We start from the raw sequence: 25507 nt of genomic DNA on the forward strand, positions 1-25507 counted from the left end.
GAGGCTTCACCCTTGACGCCTGCTCGCACCACTTAATAGCATATTCTCTGAAGCTTTCTGAAGGTTTCTTCTTCAAGTTTGACAGAGAATTTCGGTCTGGTGCAATGTCGATGTTATACTGGAATTGTCTCACAAAATCTCTAGCGAGATCATCCTATATATGCCACCGGGATATGTCCTGGTCCATGTACCATTCTGAGGCTATTCCTACCAGACCTTCCCCGAAATATGCCATTAGCAATTCCTCTTTTCCGCCGGCTCCCCGCAATTGGTTGCAATATTTCTTGAGATGAGCAATGGGGTCACCGTGCCCGTCGTACTTCTCAAACTTCGGGGTCTTGAAACCCACTGGTAGGTGCACGTGAGGGAACATGCATAGATCGGTGTATTAGATGTTCTTCTGTCCGCTCAAACCTTGCATGTTCTTCAAACTCTACTCAAGGCTTCTCATTCTTTTGGCCATCTCTTCTTGTTCAGCCATTTTGGGGTTCTGATCCTGCATAGGTGCAAACTCGCACTGAGGCTGTGGAAGATGAGTGCTAGTGACGAACCGAGTTGGTTCCATTGAGAAAGACGGTGCTTGGAATGTAAACGAGGATGAGTCAAAATTTGGCTTGTACGTAGCAGGTTGTGCCGCGATCGGGCAGGGTGGTGCAGTAAAGATGTTTGTGTTTGCATTTGTTGTTGATATCCGGGGATGAGACTCAGAGGGCGATCCAGCAGAGAAGGCCGAAATGGCTGGGTATCCAAACGGGGTAGCAGGATAGCTTATGGGGACATTAGAGGTCCCGCTTGTCCTGGAGAATAACTCAGGGAATCCAGGGACGACACTTGGTGGCTCTTTTCCGTTATTCCAGTCGTCCAGCATTTCCAACATGCGGAGCCGCAAGATTCTATTTTCCTCTGCAGTTGCGGACTCGGGCGTGAGGACGGCCGAGATCGAACTTTCCTCGGAAACAGGAACTGTTGGTAAAGGAATTTCTGCAGACATTTCTATGCTTCCTTTTGACCTTGTGAAATAAGTGTGAGCACCGCCTCCTGATTTAATAACAGGTAATTGAACACTCCCTTTCGACCTCGTGAAGTATGAGTGCGAGGCCACACTTTCACCAAACCAACCGCCTTTTCCAAAACCTGAAGGAACTCAACGACAAATGAACGGTTAATTCGAAACAAATAACAGATAAGCAATATCACGTTGGGGCATGATGCACCTATACAGTTAAGTGGATTCCTACATGTTTGCGACGAAAGCATGCATCATTCCAGCTTCCTTTTAGGATTCCCCTTTTTCTTTTTTATTTTTATTAATTTTTTTTATTATGTTTTTCTTTCTTTCTTTCTCCTTTTGTTACTGTTTTCAATTTGTGGTTAAAATGCGATCGGATCCGATGAGGATTGCGTACGTATCACGATGCCATGTGAATCAGATCATTACATAGTTCAAAAACAGATGAATGTAAAAGAAACACACATTTTATTACTGAAATGATCTATTACAAGCAATATTTCGAAAAAGGAAAAACAAAACTTGAAAATAAACATAGACTCAAACAGACTAAAACACCCTGATGCGAAAAGATAGACAAAAGATGTTAAGATACAGACTCGATTTATGAATACATTATGGTTTTTAAAATTGGTGCCCGCGGGGCATCGTTCGGCCTCGCCGCGGTCCTAGGTGTGAGATCCATTTCAAGTTTCTCCAACTCATGCATGGTCTGCTTGACATAACTCATCACTGCCGAGAGAATGGTAACGCTGGGCATGTTCTCACAACGTAGACATCGTCTGATGATGGCATGGGCAATGGTCCTGATCCTATCTCTGGTTTGTTTCTTTTCTATGAGCAGGCGTTTCATCTGATCACTGCGCGTTTTTAAAACCTGAGAATCTTGTATATGCCGATTCTTCAGTTGCCGCACTTCTGTCTTCATTTGGGCCAACAGGTCGTAACAGTATCTGCTCTCAAATTGGAAATCCTCGGCCCGTTTAGCTGCTTTAACCTCAAGTGTAGCCATCTCTCTCTTCATTTTAGCAACAGTTTTCTCGTGGTCACGTTTCAGTTGGTTCAAGTATCGACGATGCTTATCTGTTCTTGTACCCCACTGTGCTTTAAGTTCTGCCATGACATTTTCAGATTCTTCTAAACCATCTCGCCATTCCCTGACTTCTCTTTCAAACCTTTTATCAACTGCTTGTCTGATCAACTTCTGGGTTGTTCATCAAGAGCCAATCTCAATTCCTGGATTTGGGACTTAAGTTCTTTATTCTCTTGGATCAATCTATTCCTTTTGCCTCGACCCGCAGCGATGTGTATGCTGTTATTGAATTTCAGACTGTCAATTTGTAGCTTCAAATCACCGATCTCAACCCGATACCCTTTTTCTTTTGCTAACCAGTTCCATTGCCCTTGGGACGACTCAACGAAATCTTTGAGATGAGGTCTCTTAGTTGGTCTCTCGCAAGATAGGAAACCTCTGAACCAAGCGTGATATCTTGGGGCAACTTCCCCTTTTGTTGTATCCATCACACAAGTGTTTGCTGTCAGATGTTGGCACTCACTCCAGATTTGGCGAACTTCCTCTTCGGGGAAATGACCGTCTGGGCTGATTTCAATCACTTGAGTACTCAGATCTTCATCTTTTGGTACTATTTGATACCTCCCAAGTTGCCTCAAAACCCGATACGGTGCATATGGTTGGATGCTTTTAAGTCCCATTAATAGAAAGTGGGGCCTGGTTGCCGGCATGTATAAGATTTCCTCAACGGGTAACCATCCGAGCGTCCACTGGATTTGGTTGGCAGTGAGAGTTCGGAGAAATGAGGTCCATGTTGTGACTCCCTCGGGTAGACTGAACCCTTTGATTCTTGTGTAGAATTCTCCAATACAAGTTTTTTCGGGCGAACCGTAACCCAAAAGCGGGGAGCGGTGGCATAAATGATCGGTCATCCACATTTGCAACAGTAGGTTACATCCTTCGAAAAAGTCGGCCCTAGCTCGGCAAGCAGTGAGAGCCCGGAAAATGTCAGCCATAATCATAGGTGCCAGAGTACTTTTATCTTGGGTGAGCAAAGTACTGACGACCCTAGTTACTTTTAGATCGATGTTTCCGTCTTTCCTTGGGAATACTATAAGACCCAAAAAGGCTGTCATAAAAGCTAATAGCCTGTGTTCGTCCCACTTTTGTCGGTTGCCTCTACTACATAGTTTGAAATCCGGCTTATTGAACCCGCTCTCGTGGCCGTATCTAGCATACATGAGGTGGAGACTGCAGAAACCTTTGGCAAGATCTGGATGGTGAAATGTTCGGGGTATTTTTAAGAAATCCAGAAACCGGTGTACCGTGACGGCTCTAGGTGCAATCAAGTATTTGAACCTTAACGGAGCTTCATCACCTCCAATGTATCCCGCTATTTCTTCCAACGTCGGGGTGAGCTCAAAGTCTGAGAAATGAAATACATTGTGCGCTGAATCCCAGCAAGTGACCAATGATCTGATAATATCACCCCGAGGCTGAATGTCTAGTAAATCCGGGAGATCTTTCAGATATTTCCTTACTTTGTCTTGCCCCTCCTTGCCTAAGTCGTTCCACCATAATCGCAACTCAAAAGGGATCTTGGTCATTATTGAAAAGGGTTCGTTTTGTATCGTGCTCATCCTGCACATTTATTAGGGTGATTATGCTAATGAAAAGACTTTTACTAGACTCAAAATAAAACTATCTAGATTTTTTCAAGATTTTTTTTATTTATTTATTATTATTTTTTCAAAACGACGAACTCGATTTCCAAAATGCGGCCTTTTAGTACTTCGAGAATAAAGACTTTAAGGCTGCGAGGACCAACCGATCAAAAATGATGACCGAAAATGGTCGTTTATGCAATGTCAGCCTTCCGGCGTCCCGCTTGGGAACATTCGGCTGTTTTTACAAAAAAAACGGCCTCACCCGACTCTTTATAAAAGTGGCGACATTTTGTCATTTTTTTTGTTTTATTGGTTTCGGCTATCTTAGCAAAAGGTGGGGTTGAACCCGATGGTGGTTGCCTACGTATCTCACATCCGGTGAGAATCAAACCGGCGTAGTTCGGTGGGATCAGAAATAGGGGAAACAAATAAAATCTTTTAAAGAAAAGAGGAATAACTATTTTCTGGAATTTTATATATATTTTTATTTTATTTTATATTTTTTTGAAAAGAGACTAAGGAAATATTTATACATTTAAACTTCTTTTTTCATTTTTTTTTTGAAATTTCGAAAATCTTTTAAAGAGATACTACAAATGAAACCATAAAATTTTTTTTTTGAATTTTTTCCTTTTTTTTATTTATGTATATATTTTGGATTTTGAAAGTGATTAAAAGGAATAAATCAAACTAAAAGACAAACTTTGTTTTCATTTTTCTCTTTTTTTTTTAAGAAAATTCCGGCGAGGTTTCAACATACTTGGACATTGGTTTTATTTTTCCAAAAATAAGTAATTATCTCCCTACGCTACTATTCTTTCTTTTTTTTTGAAACTTTTGGAAACCGGTCAGCATGCAGATCCGAAGTAAATAGATGCGCAAAACAAACGGGATGCAGCAGGATGGTCTTTTCATTTCAGGTTGCCTGTCCTAGACGGACCCAACCCTTGTGTTGAGTCCCCTAGGTCGAATGCAACATGATGCAAATAAAAGTTCCTACTAGGGATCCGGCATGAGGTTTCGTTATACTAGGTTTATAACCTAGGTATATGTTCTAGACTGTGTACCCGAGCGGACGACTCGAGTCGAGGAGGGGGCAACTTACCGGGAACCAAAAGGTCATCCGGCTTCGTAACTTGTTCGTCCTCTTTCTTATTTCAGGTATTGACACTAACAGAATAGGGAGTCTTAACCAGTAAGCACATCCCCGGAGGTGAAGAGAGAAGGGTTTCGGCACAGTTTATATACAGTTCAGATAATATCAAAACGGTAAAAGACAACATTTAGCACGTTAAAACATGTAATAAATATCAGATATTAAAGCCAAATATAACAATTATTCTAAGCTCGAATTCTTGAACCCTGAACCAGTGGTTCTGGGTTAGAAAGTCCCCAGCAGAGTCGCCGGAGCTGTCACACCTCCTTTTTGCGCGCCCGGCCCCGAAGGGTTAAATGCGCGAGGGGAGTTTTTCCAATTTAAGTGACAATATTCGAAATGGGATTATTTATTTAATTCAGAGTCGCCACTTGGGAAAGGTTTGGTTTTTGGTGTCCCAAGTCACCGGTTTATCTTGAATCCCAAATCGAGGAAATTTTCGACTTTTCCAAATGAAGTCTGCGAACCAGAAATTCTAAGTAAGGAATTCTGTTGACCCGAGGGAAGGTGTTAGGCACCCTCGAATCCCGTGGTTCTAGCACGGTCGCTTAAATTGTTATAATGGATAAATATCTGATTTAAATACATGTTGTGACTTATGTGCTTTTATTGAATTTAAAACCGCTTTTATTATTATCATTTATTTTTATAGAATTGCAACGTCGTGAAAATGCATCTCGAACCACGTCACAATCAATGCACCCGTAGTTGTTAACACATTTCGACTCCGTTGAGATTTGAATTTGGGTCACATAAATGTGCACCCGAGTTTAAGAAGGTAAGATTTATTAAGGCGCGTCCTAAAGAGACTAACGTATTGTTATTTTTAGGGAAGGCAGTGAAATTTACTAAACGGTCCATCCCAAATTCTAAGCATTATTATGATTCAATTATTGAGGGCCCCGCAATTTGCATTTTTATTTGGCGAGGCTCGTCTCATTATTTTTAAAAGGATAATCTTAGCATGACTACATTTATATATTTTTTTTTGTTTTCTAAAAAAATATATAAGGGAAATCCTAAATCGTTACAAGCTTAAAAGAGGCATACCATATTAAATGCTGGATTGAGACGCGCACTTATTGAAAGGAACGTTACTAGAAATTATGAGCCCAATCGTAGACGATGAAATAATATATCCGAACATGATTAATCATCCTATAGCTAAATTAATTCCCCATGATTATGTGAACAAACGAATAATCGTCCGCTACTATTAGTGCTGGAATTAACCTTAATTATTAATGCTCATTTGGGAGTTTATTTGATCTAAACGCCAAACCATCTTACCCAACTCATGCCTATTAAATTAGTTTTCCTCAAAATTGTTGCATTATTTCGTGCTTCAAAAATAGGTAAAAAGAACTTGCTAATCTTATTAATAGCCGCTTTGTCTAAATGGCGGGCCGATGCCAAATAATCAGTTATTATCAAACCTACATCGAAACAAGGAATCTAACAAGAGAGTCGGCATACACGGCTAACCCGTTAACGTAACACCACATGAGAATTCGTTTGGGATACATTTATCTTGAAATCAAATGGGACCGGATATAACAAATTTGAACAGTTCAGAGGTCTAGACAGGAGTACATACAGATGCTTGCCATGATTCTATGTTATACTGTCATCACTAAATCAAACCAAATGGTTATACACATAGAAATACATCTGATCTAACAACAATAACATCTAATAGTCCATCTCAATTAGGATGTGTATTAATTCATACAGAGCAAATGCAGTTGGAATGGACTTAAACACATACAGGCTAACTATCATCCAACATATTGCTATACTTTGAAAACAAGTACTGTGAAGTAAACAATGTTCATTTCTTTATTTCTACTTCAAACTTCAAGCTTTCAACAACACATGGTTTCAGAAGTATGTACCTGGAAGTGCTTACAATTGAAGAAGAAGAGAAGTCAGTAGAGTAACAGTGGCAAACGAAACAGCAGCAGTAACAACAGGTAACAGCAGAACAAATTCCAGTGCAAGATGCAACTATAGCCGATGGGAAAGTAGCAAAATGACAGTAGCAAGCAGTGTAGTGGAAACAGAACTCCAGACAGACCAAATCCAGGAATAAACTAATGCAACACACAACCAGTAACCTCAATTAGGACTTGGAAGAATCAGTATTGATTCAAGAGGTTGAAAACAAGTGAAATCCAAACAACAATATGAAGAACAGTTTCTGATTTTTGTTTGTATGTTTTCTATCTCTTGCTCTCTCTTTATCTGTGTTTTTTAACTGTCTCTGCTTTTCCAAAATCCAGTCCTTGTTCTAATGGAAATTCTCCTATTTATAGCCTAGCATTAGGCCATTTAGAGCCTGTTAGACACATCAGAAATCCCTCTCATGTGGTCTGCTGTCCTTCCACTCAAACAAATAAAATAAAACCCCCTCCCATGATATTCCCCTGGAAGATCTATCTTTTAAATGGGGTTTATTATTTCTAAACTAAATCAGGGTATGGGCAGCAGGGGTGTGTTCTGACAGCACATGCTGTCCCATTTGCTCTAATTATTAAAGCACTATAGTGCACATGCTATCAATTCAGAACTCAAGCTGAACTGAAACCACAAACTAAACTATAAATGTTTTTGATTCAAATCCACAAACAGCTATACTTAGTTCCCAGTTGGATTCAGACAGGACTTCACACAAAAACCATAATATGAATCAAATTATTATCATTCAAAGCTAAACTAATCAGTGACGTATATCGACTCGACTGTACTAATTGTGACAAAGGACAAGCAATCGACCAAACAAAACAACACAAAGCAAAGTATAACACTGTTCTTGACAATTTGCAACGATACAGGAAAACAAACGGGCATTATTGGTTTGACGATACCAACTGAATTGAAATAAGCATACTACCACATGAACTTAACATAACAGAATAAACAAACAACCAAACAAAAGGTCTTGTAGAGTTGGGGAGACAAACTGATAACAGAAATCCCAGAACCGGACAAACAAACTAAACATGCCAACAAATTAAACTAAAAATGGACAACAAAAGGGACAAATGAGCAAACCTGAAAAGCCTTAAACATAGCTGACCCTAGGCCCGACTTGATTTGCCCGTTTGAAGTCGAACAAATACTAACCGAGGTGTTCTCAACCGAGAACACTTCGATTAGGGTTTACTAGACCCCAAACTTTGTCTAAATTCAAACAGACCCCACAAAATCTTTATGTTCTAGGGTTCGATTTTTCCAGATTTGGTTTTTTGAGATTTGTGGGTGGATTCGAACCAAACTAAGCATGGTTTGGTCATGAGGGATGTCAGGGGAGTATCTAGTGTGATCTGGGGTAGATCAGTGTAGATCGAAGTCCTGCTCGAATCTTCAAATGAAGATTCGAGAACCTAGGGACTGATTCGAACCAAGCGGTTAGTGGATTTGGGTTCAGGGTTGTGAGGTGCATCTAGGGTGTTAAGGTGGTGGTCACCGGCGTCCTTGCCGCCGGCTTTACGGGGGAGGTGCACAGGGGCGGCTAGGGTTTGTGTGGTCCGTGTTTGGGACGATGAAGGGGGGTGTTTGGATGGGGCGTGGGGTAAGGTTCCAGACTTATATAGTTAATGGGTGGATAGATCCTGGCCGTCGGATGAGGCGAGATGAAGGGCCAGGATCTTTCAGCTGGTGGGGAACGGTGTCGTTTCAAGTGCAAGGGGTTGGGTTGGTCCGGGGTTGAACGGGTCAGGTTCATGGGGGTGACCTGAGACCGTTGGATGGGATTGGTTTTAACGGTTGAGATTAGACGGCCTTATACGACGTCGTTTGAGTAAGGGATTGGCCTGATCTGGGCCGTTCCTTTTAATCAATCAACGGCTCCAAGAGATGATGCCTATACGGCGTCATTTGGGGCGTCCAGAGGGCCTGGTTGGACTAGGTCATTTTTGGTTTGGGCTTGTTTTAATTCGGACTGGCCCAATTCGAAAATCCTTTCCTTTTTTAATCTCTTAATTAAAATGTCAATAATACTATAAAAACAACAATTATCACACAATTAACATTTAATTAAAATAACATCACTTAATGACGAAGTAGAATAAAAGATGCATTTTTGTGATTTTCCTTTTAATAACCGGATTATGGTCCAACTATACACGACACATTTTTGTATTTTGTTTGTTAAAAATAAAAATGAACAAAATCACAAATAACTAAAAAAAATGCCACGTAAAATCCAAAACTTGTACAGCAAGACCATTTGCCATTATTTTTATTTCTTTTGGAGTGATTGTCGCGTAAACAAAAATCACGTGCTCACATACATGACTCAACCTGTAAGTCTGAATAACTTTGTAAATCATAAATTACTTTTAGCGTCATGCATATGCGTATGAATGTCATGTCGTGCATAGGTACATGTTTCATAACATCATTAGCCTCTAAGGTCATCCCATCATATCGTATCGACCACTGTGGGCGAAATCATTATCGTATACCAGCTGATCAGGTGTTGGTGCGTATATTACGCCATAACCTTTCCCATATCCCATATACATATATATACATACATATATAAAGTATATAACACCGTTTGATATACACACACACACACACACACACATATATATATACGCATATATAATGCCGTTTGAGTACATACATATATATATATGCGTATATAACGTCGTTTGAATCATATTTCAGCCACTGTGGGCAACATCATCATCATATACCAGCTGATCAGGTGGTGGTGCGTATATAATGCCGTAACCTTTTCCCATATCCCATATACATATATTTACATATATACGCGTATATAACGCCATCTGGTCATGAGTCAATGCACATGAATGTAATGTATGAAAAGTACGTCAATAAAATCATTCAGAATGTCATAAGACCATTTTGCCTCTTGAGCAATATCATAAAGTAACATCTTTTCAACTTTCGTATTTTTCTGAGACCCATGAACAGATGATAAAATATTATGATACATGGAAATTAAAGAACATAGATATTTCTATTACTTCTATGAGTAGAGTCACTTATGAAATTTGTGCATCTGCACATTTTGTTCATATCGTATGGATCATGCCAAAAGAATAGAAGGGATAGCCTTAACATACCTGGATTCAGGAACAAAACCTACACGATTTGTGTAAATGTAAATATCCAGTCCGGTACTTGTAATCTTCTGCTAATTTGAAGGATCTACCCAAAGCACCCATACCCATGTCACACCTACTTGATATGTGTAAACTAAGGATCCAAATTGAGAGATTCCTATTAAACAAGCTTCGATCGAAGATTATTCTAAGACAATTCAGCACCTCAAATTGCAGATTGAAGCAACCTACACGAAGAGACTCGTTCGCAAACTAGGTAAGATCCACACCGATGGCTCTGATACCATGTTAACAACCATGGAAATGGTGGTCGAAGCTAACGAGAAAGAAGAATCTAGAAGGAGGAATGAGAGAAGAAGAGAACCAGCTCACTTCATTTCTTCAAAAAACTATGTTGTGTATAATAGCCTACAGTATTTAACAACCTAACTGGTTTTAACTCACTAACCGACTTTCACTAACTCCTAACTAACTAATTGTAGTTAATATTACAATTAAGTTTAACTGTAGTTAGCTATCAGCTTCTCACTTAGCTGCCAGCCAACACGAACATACATAATACATATGGCAATGCTGCAACATTTTGGTTAATTTTACAACTATAAAAGTATGAGAAGTAAGATTGGACTGTAAAAGAAACACAAAAAGTAAAAGAGTCAATAAAGGAATTAGAAGAAGTTACACATTTATGATATGGAAATTTAAGGAAAAATTTCACGTAAGAACAACTGAGCTCCCTATGTTTCAATTTTATAGCCCATATTTCAATTTACAACCAACTAGCTCAAAAATAATAGGCTAAGATTCAACATCCAACTCCAATAAGTTCTAAAAATTACTATTTAATTTTTAAAAAAGATTGCTCAAGCTTTTAAGTTAATTTTCGAATCAGTAACTGTGACTCAAATATTAGTTCAACAAACCAAATCCATTTGGATGGTGAAAATTAAATTTTTAACAAGCTTAAACATGAGGGTTAAAATTTCGAATTTGATTTTGTGAAAATTTTGGAATGAGTGTTATTTAGACTTATTAGAAATAGTATAAGGAGGTTGTATATAAAATTTGAAGTCATTTAATGGAGATTTGGACTGGTTTTGAACAAGAATTGCAACCGAAAATCGTGAAAGAAGTTCGTCTACAGACGCTTGTATAAAGGTGTATAAAAGTGTATAATAGTGTATAAGAAGTGCTTATACACTCATATACACTATTATACAAGATTATACATAATTATACAAAAAACTGACTTCGTCTTCTTCCTTGCGTCTTTTCTAAAATTCAACTCAAATCTTGCTCAAATCTACTCCAAATCACTTCAAATTTAAATTTTGAACCCCTTTTGATATTTTCAATCAATTGGAACAACACCCAATCCAAACAACTAACAAACTCAAAAAATCTTATTTTCGAAAGCAAAGCTTTGAATGACCTTTAATGGTGGACTTCTACTCTTTATTTTTCTTACATTGCAACCAGGTGATACAGGGTAAGAAACAGCAATGGTGGACAACCCTTTGAAGCATGTGTAGAAGATGTGAGAAGAAGAGAGAGTGAAAACAATGGTTGTGAGAACACATATTTAACTTCATAGCTTTAGAAGCAATGGTTGTAAGAACACAAGTTTTGAATTTAATAGTGCTTTTAAAATATGTGCAATATGAGCTAGGCTGAGTAAAACTTAAAACATGAGTCATTTTTTGTTATGGTATGAAGTCATGTGTATTTTCTTGTAATTCTTTCGAAATTTAAATGAAGCATCTTTGAGGAATTGGCAACATCATATTCTATTTCTAGAGGCCAATAAAGGAAAGGGCATATTCTGACATGTTCTTTGGAAAGAAATACAAACAATACCAATGAGATTGTAGTTGAAAAAAAATCTATTCTCCTATTTGTGACCTGGATTTTACGCCTTTGTTTCCGAAGGAATGATGTGGTAGCTGTACCAAAAGGATTTTCAACTTATAAAACTGCTGTGGCCAATCATATCTGAGTTGGATAGGAGAAAAAGTTTGATTTTTTCTATTATTTGATGAAAATGACATTTTTTTTAGAGTTCATTGACTTGCAAAAGGAAAAGATGTTTAATAACTTGTTAGGGTGGTCAAAAGTATTTTTTTCTATTAATTCTTTTTTTTTTTGAAAACTTGAGGTGTTTGACCAAGACGGAGAAGTGCTTTCACATAGTAATAGAAGCAATTTTTCTACTTTTGTGAAGAAACTATAAATTCTAGTTTCTTCCAAAAAGTAAAAGCAGAAAATTAAATTTTTTCAAGATAAAGATATCCTTATTATAAATTTATATATTTTTAAATTATCTCTCGTTAAGTTAAGCTTGTGACTTTCCCTTTTTATTTCTACCACCCGTGCTTCTATTTTTATCTCCGACGAAATCCTTTAAAAATACAAAGCAAATCTTCTACTATTATGGAGGTATTGAGTAACAAAACTAGAGATAAAATTATTGAGGAAGGCTATAATTTATGAGTTACTTTGTTTACCTATTTCTGTAGATTTTCAATAGATAGTGATCTATGGAATAAATTTTTAATTGATACAGAAGGATGTATTTTGATTATGTAAATAATAAGTAATCATATCAAATACTCAGTATTATTGCTTTGCTATAACTCTATGTCATGTTAATCAAAAAATTTAACGTACTGCCTTTACTATTTTTCTATTATTATTATTATTATTTTCAACACCAGTAAGTAGAATTAACGTGTTATACTCCATATTCAAGCAATATCGTGATATCAAACGACAAAGATGGAGTAGAAACAAAACACTTTTTAAAAAATAAATGAAAATAGTTCAAATTAAAAAAAGAAAAAAAAATAAAGAGAAAAAGAGTATTACTTGAAAGAGTCAACGGTGTAGAAGATTGTATCACTCACATGATGATGGGAATTGAGATCAGGCGGTGTAGAAAAACCAGCTAATAAACTAAGGCTAATTCGGTTCGTACAAAATAATTTCCCCGACAGAAAAACAACTTGATAAACACGATTCAATTTAAAAGAGCTTATAAAAACAAAGAACACCATTTGCCCCCACGCATTTCTATTTTCTCTACAAGTTTCTGAACTCATAAGCAGAAAAAATGGTGAAGGGTCCAGGTCTTTATTCTGACATCGGCAAAAAAGCCAGAGGTCAATTTTCCATTCCTTATTTTCTATTTTTATTTTTATAATGGGTATTGTAAAATTAGATTGAAATGTATTAATATGTCCATTTGTTTGTGTTATATATATAGATCTTTTATACAGGGATTATGTCAGTGACCATAAGTTCACCGTTACTACTTACACTTCCAACGGAGTGGTCAGTATATCTTTCTCTACAGCTTTGCTTGTTTTTTGTTGTATTTTTGCATTTGGGTTCATAGTTGTGGGCCAATATTCTTGATTTTGTTATTTTATTTTGTTCCTTATTTTTTTTAATTGGAATTTTGGTATTCGGTTTAGTTTGAAAGCTACTGTTTGATATTTTTTTTCCTGCTTAATATGCCGTGGAAAATCTGGTGAAGATTATTGTGATGTTTAACCCAAGGTGTGGCTTAGCGGTTAGTGAAGTGAGTAAAAATCATAGTTGATCAAGGTTCAATTTACAGCAACAAAAAAGCTAGGTGATTTGTTTTTATTTGACTAAGCCTTGATGGGTAAAGTTACCTGGTAGGCTGGTACTTAGGCTGATGGGAGATAGCATGTACCTAGTCATAGTGCGCGCAAGCTGACTTGGAGACCAACTAAGATTATATTGTGGGTTGAGAAGTGAATCTTGTGAGTGAGCCTCCTTGGTGGATAATGGAAAATGGAAAGTTCTTCTTTTTCTTTTGATAATAGTGGTGACTGGGCCAACTTGCGCACGTTTCGAGTAGTCCACTGGGTACCTACTATCTCCCACCACCAGAAGTACCAGGTGACATTGCCTATTGAGACATAGGCATACGAGAACTTAGCGTTTTTTGCCTTTGTACTCTGGTCTCCATATGGTCGATTCGAGCTTCATCAACCACCAACTCACACGCTTTGGTGCAAAAAGTAATTTTTCCTCATTTTTTTGTTTGATAATAGAACTGAGAAGAAGTTGAGGATAGTAAAAAAGAAGGTAACCAGTTATGTAGCCAAGAGTTGGGCAATATGGGCATTAATGAGGAAATAATTGGCATTACTCATTTGCAAAGAAGAAATGGGTTCTTACTTAATTGCATATTTATGTTACTGTCTACTGTTCCTCTTTCTCAAATTGAAAAGAATTTTAAAAGTTTCTCTTTCTTTGGCTGCATGCAGCTTGGTTCCCGAAGTTAGTTGTGAAACTGCAAATCTGATTATCGTGTGCATTCCTTTATGTTTAATATAACTATTCTTGTAGAGTAAAATGATTTGGAAGTTTTTAATGCCTTGTTCTGTCGTCATATTAACATTGAATAATCGGAAGTAAAATCCTTGTAGCTGAAAGTTAGGGATTAATAATCATCTTTATTTTGTAGGAGTTTTTCTCTCCTTATAATCTCAAACTGCATTATGCATATCTTAGAATAGTTTCTTTGCTGTTGCCTGATGCGTATATTGGTTGCATTGCTTTGTTTAACAATGGATTACTGTTTCTTGATACTGCTCCAGTGGGTCTGTAAGTAAATGTATTGCTGTTCTGTCTTACTTTTCAGGCCATTACCTCATCTGGTGTGAAGAAAGGCGAGTTCCTTTTAGCTGATGTAAACACTCAGCTGAAGAACAAAAACTTCACAACTGATGTTAAAGTGGACACCAATTCAAATGTAAGTTTTGCTTCAATTCCTTTTGTTTTTTTCCTCTTCATTTTCTTTAGTTTCAAACGTCATGACAAAATGGAAAATTCTGCGAGATTTTTTTTTTCTGCTGTCTCATTTTTTATGTTATTGGATGATTTAATGCTTCAAGAAACTTGGAAGTTACAGTTTATTTCTCCTTGCTCTTATTCGGATTGTTTCATGTTCTGGTGTTAAATTACAACAAATATTGTCAAATACTTCTCCAACAATTATTGCTGTAAGTTGAAATGTTACGACAGCCAGTGTATCAATGTCTATCATACATAGTTTCTGTGCATATCTCTTCCGTCAGACAGTTGAAAGAGTTCCATCCATCAGTGTTGTGTTATGTCGCCCGCTCGCACTTTATCCATTCTCTTCCTGCAGTCTCTGATTCTATCAACAAACCATGTCTTATATGTTAGCTTATAATGTTTAGTGGTCTTGGTTATAGTGATGTTCCTGTCTGATGTGATTGGTTAAGCTACTTGAGACCCCCCCCCCCCCCATAAAAAGGGGAGGACAAGGCTTAAGAATATAACAGATATATAGTTATTACATGCATTATCCTTTAATAAAAGGATTTACCTTTTAGATTTATTAAGATAAAGATTTTTCTTTTCTATAGCTATAAGAAGATCGAGAAATCATTGATTTCTTGCAAAAAAATATGCATGGATTTTATCTCTGTAACGAAATTTTATCTAGTGGCTACCCACTCTGTTCATTTTGGTAATGGTGGATTGATCTATTTTTAGACTGATTTCATGTATATTTTAAATTCGAATAGGCTGGATATGTGATGGCACATTTTGATAATCAAAACGGATGAGTTTGACAGCAAGGTCGAATCATGATTGCTTAATTGAATAGAAGCACTACATTTTTTAGTTATCTAGCTTGGCTGCTCCATGCTCCCCCTTCCCCAAGGAAAAGTGATTTTTGTGCTCTTTCTTCTTTTTTGATTTTTGAAGTCCCAGAGGTAGGCTATTAAAGCTAAGTTTGACTTTCTTTCCATTGGAGCTGGTACTGCAGTGCTCTTGACCATTAATTTGATTTTAATAACACAGGTCTACACTACCATTACTGTTGATGAACCTGCACCTGGACTGAAGACGATCTTCAGCTTTGTTGTTCCAGATCAGAAATCTGGAAAGGTATTTGGTTCTTCTTTCACTGCGTGAACATTTTTAGGAATTGCTTTATTTCTTACAGAACGAATCATATTGCTTACAGGTAGAGCTCCAGTACCTGCATGAGTATGCTGGAATCAGTACTAGCATTGGACTTGCAGCAAGTCCTTTAGTCAACTTCTCTGGTGTTGCCGGCAACAATAAGATTGCTTTGGGCACTGATCTGTCATTTGATACCTCGTCAGGAAATTTCACGAAATGCAATGCTGGTTTGAATTTCACCACTTCCGATTTGATCGCGTCCTTGGCATTGTAAGTACTCGAGCGGGATATTTTTGGACATAAAATATGCTGCGTTTCTCATTGATTAAATTGTCTTCTAGCCCCTCTGTTGTGTTGCCTTGCTTTTTTTGTTAGTTTTCTGGTTTGCCACAAAAAGAAAGACGTTGGTTTTGGATTCATATTGTTTTTTAAAGGCAGAAAACTAATTCCTCAACTGATGAGTTGCTCTTTTGAGAAGAAATGACTGCTATAATGTAACGAAATCATGACATGAGGTTTACATGTCCCTTGACTGTTCCTCTCTTTGCTTATCCAATGCCATATTCTGGTCAATCAATCATTGTTTGTGGACTGATAAGATGAAATCAATATTCAGGAATGACAAGGGTGATACGCTCTCTGCATCCTACTACCACACCGTGAATCCATTGACCAATACAGCTGTTGGTGCAGAGTTGACTCACAGCTTCTCAAGCAACGAGAACACTATGACCATCGGAACACATCATTCCTTGGACCCACTGACCACAGTGAAGGCTCGGGTTAACAGCTATGGTAAGGCAAGTGCTCTCATCCAGCACGAGTGGCGTCCAAAATCCCTCTTTACAATCTCTGGCGAAGTGGACACCAGGGCAATTGAAAAGAGCGCCAAGGTTGGATTGGCCGTAGCCCTCAAGCCATGAGCTAGTTCCTACCTTATACAGGAAAGTAAATGAGGCTGGTTTGTTTTGTCTTAGCCCGAATCAATAAATTAGGTAGAATTTTTTTGAGCACATAATCCTTCTCACTAGGTGGACAATGATCTTATGAGTGTTACTGATATCCTATACACTTTCTGAGCTGTAAAGAATAATCTTTAGCTGGTGGTGCAAACCAGTATGATTTTCTGCTTTGACCTATCCAAAAGGTTAATTGATGGATTGATTTGTCTTCACCTGATCTTCATCCTTGTGAGTTGTGTGTATTTGATTAATTTGTCTTGTAATATTGTGAGCTTGTGTAAGTTATCTGCCCAAGTTTTGGTGAGCAGATTGACTGATGCAGATTATTGTTGGCTGCAGCAGTAGGCTACTAGTTAAGGTACGTGCCAGTTGTGCTGCGTACCGGTATTATTGATATCCTTCAGCAGCGGAACCTTGATCTTTCTGGTGCTTATTTCCTTCTTAGAAAGTCATTATTTATGTCGTTTTTCCCTTACAATCGTATCAAAAGTCTATGTCATGAAAACCTGTATTTCCAGGGGTAAATGTGAGAGTTACGGATAACTTCAATCTTATGAAATCTTACTTTGTCTTTAAAGAAAAAGTAGTGTTGAAATGAAATAGATCGAGACAGAGGAATGTATACAAATTGTTCGTATATTCCCTGCAATTTGTTTGGCACAATTCCTTAAAAAGATCGGTGTTTTATTATATTTGAAAATAATTTAGTTTTAATTTAATCTTAATGAGAAGTTTTATAGCCATACAAATATTGTGATATGCTTAAGATTTCTTTATTTTAAGGACATTCTAAGAACATCTTTTTTTTTCTTTTTTCTTTTTTAAAGTACAACAGTAGCAATAGTTTTAAAAGCACTCATAATTGAACTCATTTATTGGCGTTCACAATTCATTCTTGCCCCTGATTCTTGTTTCATGATAATTTCTTTATTTTTCTCTCTTTTCTTTTTTGGGCAATTTTCTAACTTCACAAGTATCATCACAATATCGATATATCAGTTAAATCCAGAATCCAGACTATGCTAATACTCTATGTTGAAGTTTAAATACTAGGTATTCAGGTGGACAAATTTAGTAAAAGTTGAACAAATTGTAAAAAGAAATTCTTTTGTTTAGGCATTGTCTCCTCGCAGCTGCCTTTGTTGTGGTATTTGGAGCTTCTTCTTTTTTTTTGGCAATCCGCTAGGCAAGCGCCTAGGGCTAGTTTTTATTAATAAAAGAAAAGAAAAATACAAGAATTGGAAAAAGTACAAATAAGGGGGACAATAACACCGGTCTTGTTACCCATATGCCTTGGCTATATAATCACTCCTCTGCGCCTCACATTGCCTTATGATGACAGCCTCATGTAGAGGATTCATGGTGTAGCTGCCGGCAAAGTCTCACGAGGGCATATAATCTCATAGCCGTGTGGATATTTTTCCAGAGGCATCGGACCAAGGCAACACAAATCGGGCAAAACCTTACCTTACTAATCCTATTGAGGCTTTAAAGAGCCTCGCGTACTAGCAAGCATGTAAAAAATAGGAACTTGAAAGTACCAAGTATTCTATGATCGCCATAGAGTTTATAACACACTCTATGACGCTATTACAAGTGATGATGCTTTGAAAATGATAAACTAAAACAATGTAGAAATTAGAGTCTTGCCCCTCATTTATCAAACTTGTGAGTTCTTCAATTTGAACTTCCTTAAAATCCTCTTTAACTGTCTTCAAATAATTTTCAAAATTCTTCATTTCTTCTCGGATCTATTGGACCTCGTAGATGTGGAGGTTGCAACCCCTTTTTGCTTTGCAGCTCTCATTGGGTGTTGCCTGAGTGTTATTTCTTGAGTCACCTTCTTTTTTTTGCTATGGTTAGGAGAGATATCTCCAATTGTAGCCACCTCTTCCGGACAAGGTTCAATCAATTCATCTTCATTTGCTTCGTCGGAAATGGCAACACGTAAGTTGGCCTCAAGTTTTTGATTAGCTTCTTCTTGTATAACCATCCACAATGGTTCATGCCTCTTCAATCTCTTTGCACTACATGGTTCATGTCTCTTTGCCACTGAAACTTTCAGCTTTTGTGAAGTTGTTTTTGAGCCAGCTGAGTATGCACATCTATGAGGTTTAGGACTGTCCAAAACATCCAATAGTGCCCGGTCATGGTTTGAAATCTCCAAGTCTACTGTTGCATCGCTTGAATTGACTGCATTGTGATGTTGTTTAAGTTGTCCTGCATTTGGATGCAACAGTGCATCACCTTGTGTGCATGTAGGCTGGTGTTGCTGCGCAGGAGATTGACCAACAGCAGAAGCATCTTCTTGACGATGCTGCTGCTGCCCAGATTTACATGTACTGACTTTTTGTACGCTGGTAGTAACAATTGCCCGATAACTGTCCGCTGAATCAGCATGATTATCTTTCTCCATTTCAAACTGATCTGCCCAGCTTTTGGATACTACAGAAGACTTCATGGAAACATCCTGTAGAAAATGTGTTGGGTGCATTGAGTCTTCTGAAAGAGTAACTGCATCGTTGGAGGGAATGTGTTTGTCTACCTGCTGCAGCTTACTCTTTTTTGGAGTTAGTTTTTTGTCTGCTTGTTGCAGCTTCCTATCTTCAGTGTCAATATTTGTTTTTTTCAGTTGTACTTCCTTGTTGGCAGTAGTAGCTTTAAAAGCTACTTGAATCTGTTCCTTTGCCTGTTCAAATACAGATTCAGTTATCCGAATATTCCCCTGCCCCTCTGAGTGTGCAAATTCTGTAGTTGTGTGCCATGGAACAATAGCTGCACTTGTATCCTTGGAAGCTTCAGTAGGTGAGTTCAACTGAGTTGTAGCAGCTTTGCCATCGAAATCACGTGCAGTTTTTCCTGTGAGATGTATCTGCCCAGCTTGCACAGCAATAGCTACAAGGGCTGCTGGTTTTTCAATGAAATCAATAAGTGCAACAGTATTTTTATCAACTCCAGCACCCTGACTTTCCCCCTCTTTAGCCACATCAACTTTAGCCATAACACCTTCCTGACCATGTCTAAAATTAGGTTGATCTCCTTCTGCCATAACATCATTTGCATTGGAGATATGTGCAGTAGCCCCAGAATTTTGGACAACACCTGTTACTGCCATTTTTTCCAATGGTTCAACATGTGTAATATCTCGGTCACCTGTTGCTTGCAATGCAGCATTAGTCTCCAACTTTGCTTCTTGACAATCACCATCTGGACATGCTATATTTTTTACCATACTTGTATCATGTTCCTACAAGGCCTTATCAATTGCATCAGTAATAGGTCGACAACCTCCTGCAACTGTCACCAAAGGATCAAAAGCTTCTTGATCAACAGTAGGAGTCAATGCAACAGTAGTTTTCCAAACTCCAGGATTGGATTGCAAAACTCTAGCTGAATTTTCCATTTTCTCAAACCTAGATGCTGTAACATTTTCCTTCTCTAAATCCTCAACACTTTCATGTTCATGTCCCTCGCCATTCACAGTAACAACTTCATAACCTACTGTATTATGAGGTTGTTTAGTTGTAGCAATACGAGGTCAATCACCTTCTGGTGTAGTCACAATAACACTGCCATTACCTCGTTCATTCAACACCTTATTTCCTGCTTCTATAACCATAACTTGAGACATCCTAGCTAAGGCACGATCTACAGGGACAATATTAACAGTATTGTTGTAAATCTGTGTACCAGTAGGAATGTTAGCATCAATTAAAATTGTTTTTGGTCCAGTTGTTGTTGCTGCCTCGACTTCACCTTGTAAAGTTAATAGCTGATGCTGCCCACTATCGTTCAAATTACTGTTACTCCCTCTATCATTCAACACCCTATTTCTTGCATCTACAACCATACCTTGAGACATCCTAGCTAAAGCACGATTGACAAGAACAGTAGCAACATTCTTTGATATAACTGAGTTGTTGAAAATCTGCTGTTGTCCCCAATTTCTGGTATCTTCTGTATTTAACTCCATTATTTGGCCAGCTCTTTTTGCATTGAGATAGTCTCTAGCATCACCTCGAAGTTTTTCAATAACTGGACCAGCTGCCTCGACCAAAACAAGACCACCTTGAGACGCAACCTCTGTTGCTTCGTCTGCCATCACCTCTGTTCCAGCTTGTTCTTTCATAATTCGACACACCTTGTCGTCATGTCCTTGATGTTTGCAATAAGTGCAATACTTTGGAAGGTTGGAGCTAGTTTGGAGCTAGTTTGACACTTTGACTTTTAATTTACTTTTTGATAAGATAGCTGGCTTGGGTTATTGTAACTAGTCCTAGTTGAAAATGGGTTGTTCATTCTTTTTTTATTTTAAGTTGAAAATCAATAACAACAATAATAACTCTAAAAGGAAAAGGAAATGTATGGGTTCAATGAAATCTTTTAACGCCGAGAAAAATAAATAGATTAAACAGGTACTACTGATGATACAAGTAACTTCTCCACCATTGTAATGGCGAAGGTAAACAATAAGGTGGTTAGACAAAAGATTACTACAAAGATAGTCAATTGTATAAGTGCATCAATAAACACCATTTGTGCAATGCTTTTTCTTTTTCATCACATGACTTCAAAATGAAGTCATATTTTTTTAAAAAAAAGTTAGGGGAATTTTTTTTTAAAAAAAAGAAATCTATTTACTTTAAATGCTTAAAATTGAGATTTTTTCCTTCCTATACCATATATGAAACTTTATTACCAAATATGTGCATAGTTTCTAATTTACTCGCCATGTTCACACTTTTTCTACAATTATTATACCATTCATTAAATACTAATTATTAGTAGCCGAATCTTCCTAATTAGGCGCGCTACAAATCAGGAACAGAATATTCTAATTGATTTAACGACCTTCAGATCCAATTTGAAATAGAAATCCTTTATCTTCAATTTAAAATCAAATTACATAGACTCTTTTCTGCAAAAACTCTGTTCTTCGATATTTTTCCTTAAACCACAAATCAAAAAAAGACAAAATCGTCAACAAATTCAAATCAAATTGTAGAAATCAATTTTGCAAAAGCTCACTTCGTCGACTTTTTTTCTCAATCCACTGATCAAAAAAGCGACAAAATATTCAACAAATTCAAGTCAAATTGTAGAAATCAATTCTGCCGATACTCTGTTCTTCTTCTTTTTTTCTTAATCCAAAAAATCAAAAAAAGCGACAAAATATTGAACAATACCTCAGCACGCAATCATGTCCAAAATCCCAATCATGCTACAATTAAATGGGAATTGGGATAACTATGGCAGATTTAGAGATTTTCAAGTTGATGGCATTGTGCTCGATGAGGATGCAAGTTACAGTATGTTGATTTATACAATTGCAGAGCAATTAATGATTGATACTTCGGAAAAAATTGTAGAAATAAAATACATTGTGAATGAGAATTGTCCTCCAATGGAGATTAGGAACGATATGGGGGTTCGTGTGTATATGGAGACAAAAAAGGAGAATAAAAACTTAGGATCGTATCCGTTATTTATAAGTGTACGAGATTTCAATATGGAATTGAGTATTACCAATGAGAACACAAGTTCAGGTTTGTTATGTTTCAAATTCTATGGAAGTCTGATTTTACGGTAATATCTATAAAATTCCTACATTTATCTACAAATAAACTACATATCAGTTTTAGGATATATAAAACAATATTGTTTTCATGATTATCTACAAAATTACTACATTTATACTACAATTAAACTACAATCTATGTTGAAAAAATGTTGACTACAAAATATTTCTCTTTATCTACAAATTTTCTACCAAAATTCTACAAATATACTACAAATCAGTTTAAGTATGTATAAAGCAGTATTATTTGTAAAGATATCTACCTAATTACTACATTTATACTACAATCTATGTGAAAAAAAATGTTGACTACAATCTATGTGGGAAAAAATGTTGACTACAAATGAGAACACAGGTGCAGGTTTTTTATGTTTCAAATTCTATGGAAGTCTGATTTTACGGTAATATCTATAAAATTCCTACATTTATCTGCAAATAAACTACTCATCATTTTTAGGATGTATAAAGCAATATTGTTTTCATGATTATCTACAAAATTACTACATTTATACTACAATTAAACTACAATCTATGTTGAAAAAATGTTGACTACAAATTTTTTCTCTTCATCTACAAATTTTCTACAAATATACTACAAATCAGTTTAAGTATGTATAAAATAATATTATTTGTAAGGGTATCTACATAATTACTATATTTATACTACAATTTTAGGTTTTTTTTGAATGTTTCTTCATTTTTGGATTTTTCGAACCAGAAGACACCTTTGCTTTCTTTCCTGTTCGAAGATTAGGGACCTCTTCTACAAAGTCGTCATCTACCAAAATATTTTTTCCTTTTCGTTTGACTTGTTTGCATGGTGTAGAAGTTTCTCCAGCATCTATATCATGTTTTTGTTTGATTCTCATCTCGGCTCTGATTTTTCGGGGAGAGGAACTATGAGTAGTCTCTGCAATTGCATGTGAAGATTTTCCTTGCTTTTTGGGTGATTTTGGTGATAAAACACCCAAATCAAATGAGGGTATATCAGCTACTGCTAATTTTTTAGGACTTTGTTTCGAAGCTTTGTTGTTCTTCATTGATGAACTTCAACTGGAGTAAAATGGGGAACCAATTTTGTTGAAGAGTTTCTTCAATTTTCTGTGAATTTAGAGGGAGAATTTGGTTTCAGAATATGGAAAATGGTAAAAAGAACATGGGTATGAGTAAAACGTCGGTGGGGCCGAGGGGTTAGGAGAGAGAAACGAGGGATGAGTGGGGATACTGGGATATACAGATTCCTTTAATTAAGGAGTAAAAAACGTACAATTAATTATACCCTTAATTATTATGGTATAGAATTGGTAATTTGGTATACTAAGTGTAATTAAGTCAAACCTTAAACATTGAGGATAATAAGGTTTCCTATGTGGCATAGGAATGTAAAAATTCCTTTAAAATTTATCTATATAAATTAACAAATTTTATTTCAGAAAATTTAGCAATTTTAACCAAAAAAAATATTGAACTATCTTAAAAGTTGTATTATAACTCTAAGAAATATAATGTTACAACTTACAAACAAAACATGGCAAACAAGAGTTTTAAACTAAACTAATTAATCCAAATGATTAATAAAAAAGATATTTTACGTCAAACAAATTTTTTGAGTATAACATAAATTAACAATTTCAATATAAATTAAACTAAACTAAATTAAAAGATTACAAGTAATTTCAATAAAGCACTCTCATTCTTTTAGCAATACTTATGAAAAAGAGAACCAAAATTCACTTTGTAGAAAACTTTAAATATTTCTGAATTAAAATGAAGTTTATTAAGAATAGCAAAGAATTATAAGAAGTAGAAAAACAAGGACAAGAAAAGGAACAACAAGACAATAATAATTAAGCAAAATAATGTACTCTTACGATTATAACAGAAGTGATGAAGTAGAAAATGAATTCAAATGTATGTTTAAATTCACGTTTATAAAAGGGGGCAAAGCTAAAAAGAAATGAAGCTTCAATTCAGTGCTTTAGCAGAGAATCCAACTAGTAACCCTGGACTTATTTTGAACCCACTTGACCGTTGCTTTGCAACGTCTGTTTGTGTCAAGTGGGTTCAAGTCTTTAGTATTTATTCCTTTCATGTTTTTTCTGATGGAATTCGTAAGTAAAAATAATTAATTTTTTCGATGAAGCGGGTTCAATTGAACCCCCTTCGTACAAGGTGGGGCCGCCCCTGGCTAATCCTGATGTTAGTAGACATATTATTGCTGAACTATAGTCAAGTTGCAGTTATTTTTGGTAAAAACGTGGGTAGATCTTCTTCCAATACAAGAGTCAAGACCATATACAACAAAGATTCAACCGTCTTTGGACTTCTCTATTAGGAGGTCACTTTCTTTGATGAGGATGAACATGTACTCTTTGGGCAAAACACGCCATGATTACTTTTTCACTTATTAGTATTTTGAGAAATTATGTCGCTATTGTTTTTGGATAATCCAATTAATAGACGTTGAACCAATATAACAACGTTTTGTTATACAAATAGAACGAGTGTACTACAATAAAAGCCCATCTTCGACATGATTATGGGAAAAATTACCTCATGGACCGTTAGACTTCTCTCATATGCTGGGAGACTGCAGTTAATTAAGACTGTTGTTTGTCGTCCAAGTATTCGAGTTATAAGTATTTATTCTGTCAGAAAAAGGAAAAAAAATCAGGTGATTGTATTCCTATGTAGAAGATCTTTGGACTGGAATAATCAGTGCTAGTTACTTGACTGTTGGAGGAGAAACCACTGTTAGAAATGTTCACGTAGAAGCTCCTCTTTCATCTGTATGTATAAACTTCTTTGGATCTTATCCGATTCAGAGGTTAGTCAATAGGGAAATCCGTATTTTTTTATCATACTCTAAAAAATTCTTTTTCATGAGCATCTTCTGTTCAAAAGAATTTTATTCAATTCAATAGAAACTTAACTTCTAACGCAGGAGGAGCTGAAATATTTATGAAAGCTCTAATGGTATGAGATAGACTATGTTGGCCCAAAACTGCTAGTGGTTTGGACATACTAAATGTACATAGCTGGAATAAGGCT

At 36.5% G+C, this 25507-nt stretch overlaps 1 protein-coding gene across 1 annotated transcript; it reads left to right on the forward strand.

Moving 5' to 3' along the window:
* The first annotated feature begins 12835 nt into the window (after positions 1 to 12835).
* On the forward strand, positions 12836 to 17090 carry LOC104244196 (mitochondrial outer membrane protein porin of 36 kDa-like). The gene is made up of 6 exons (XM_009799567.2): positions 12836 to 13101; positions 13206 to 13273; positions 14619 to 14729; positions 15812 to 15898; positions 15978 to 16186; positions 16533 to 17090. The coding sequence occupies exons 1-6, from the start codon at positions 13053 to 13055 to the stop codon at positions 16837 to 16839; spliced, it is 831 nt and encodes a 276-aa protein (XP_009797869.1). The 5' UTR covers positions 12836 to 13052; the 3' UTR covers positions 16840 to 17090.
* Positions 17091 to 25507: the final 8417 nt, after the last annotated feature.

Source organism: Nicotiana sylvestris, chromosome 10 (assembly GCF_000393655.2).
Source record: "Nicotiana sylvestris chromosome 10, ASM39365v2, whole genome shotgun sequence".
Taxonomy (NCBI): domain Eukaryota; kingdom Viridiplantae; phylum Streptophyta; class Magnoliopsida; order Solanales; family Solanaceae; genus Nicotiana; species Nicotiana sylvestris.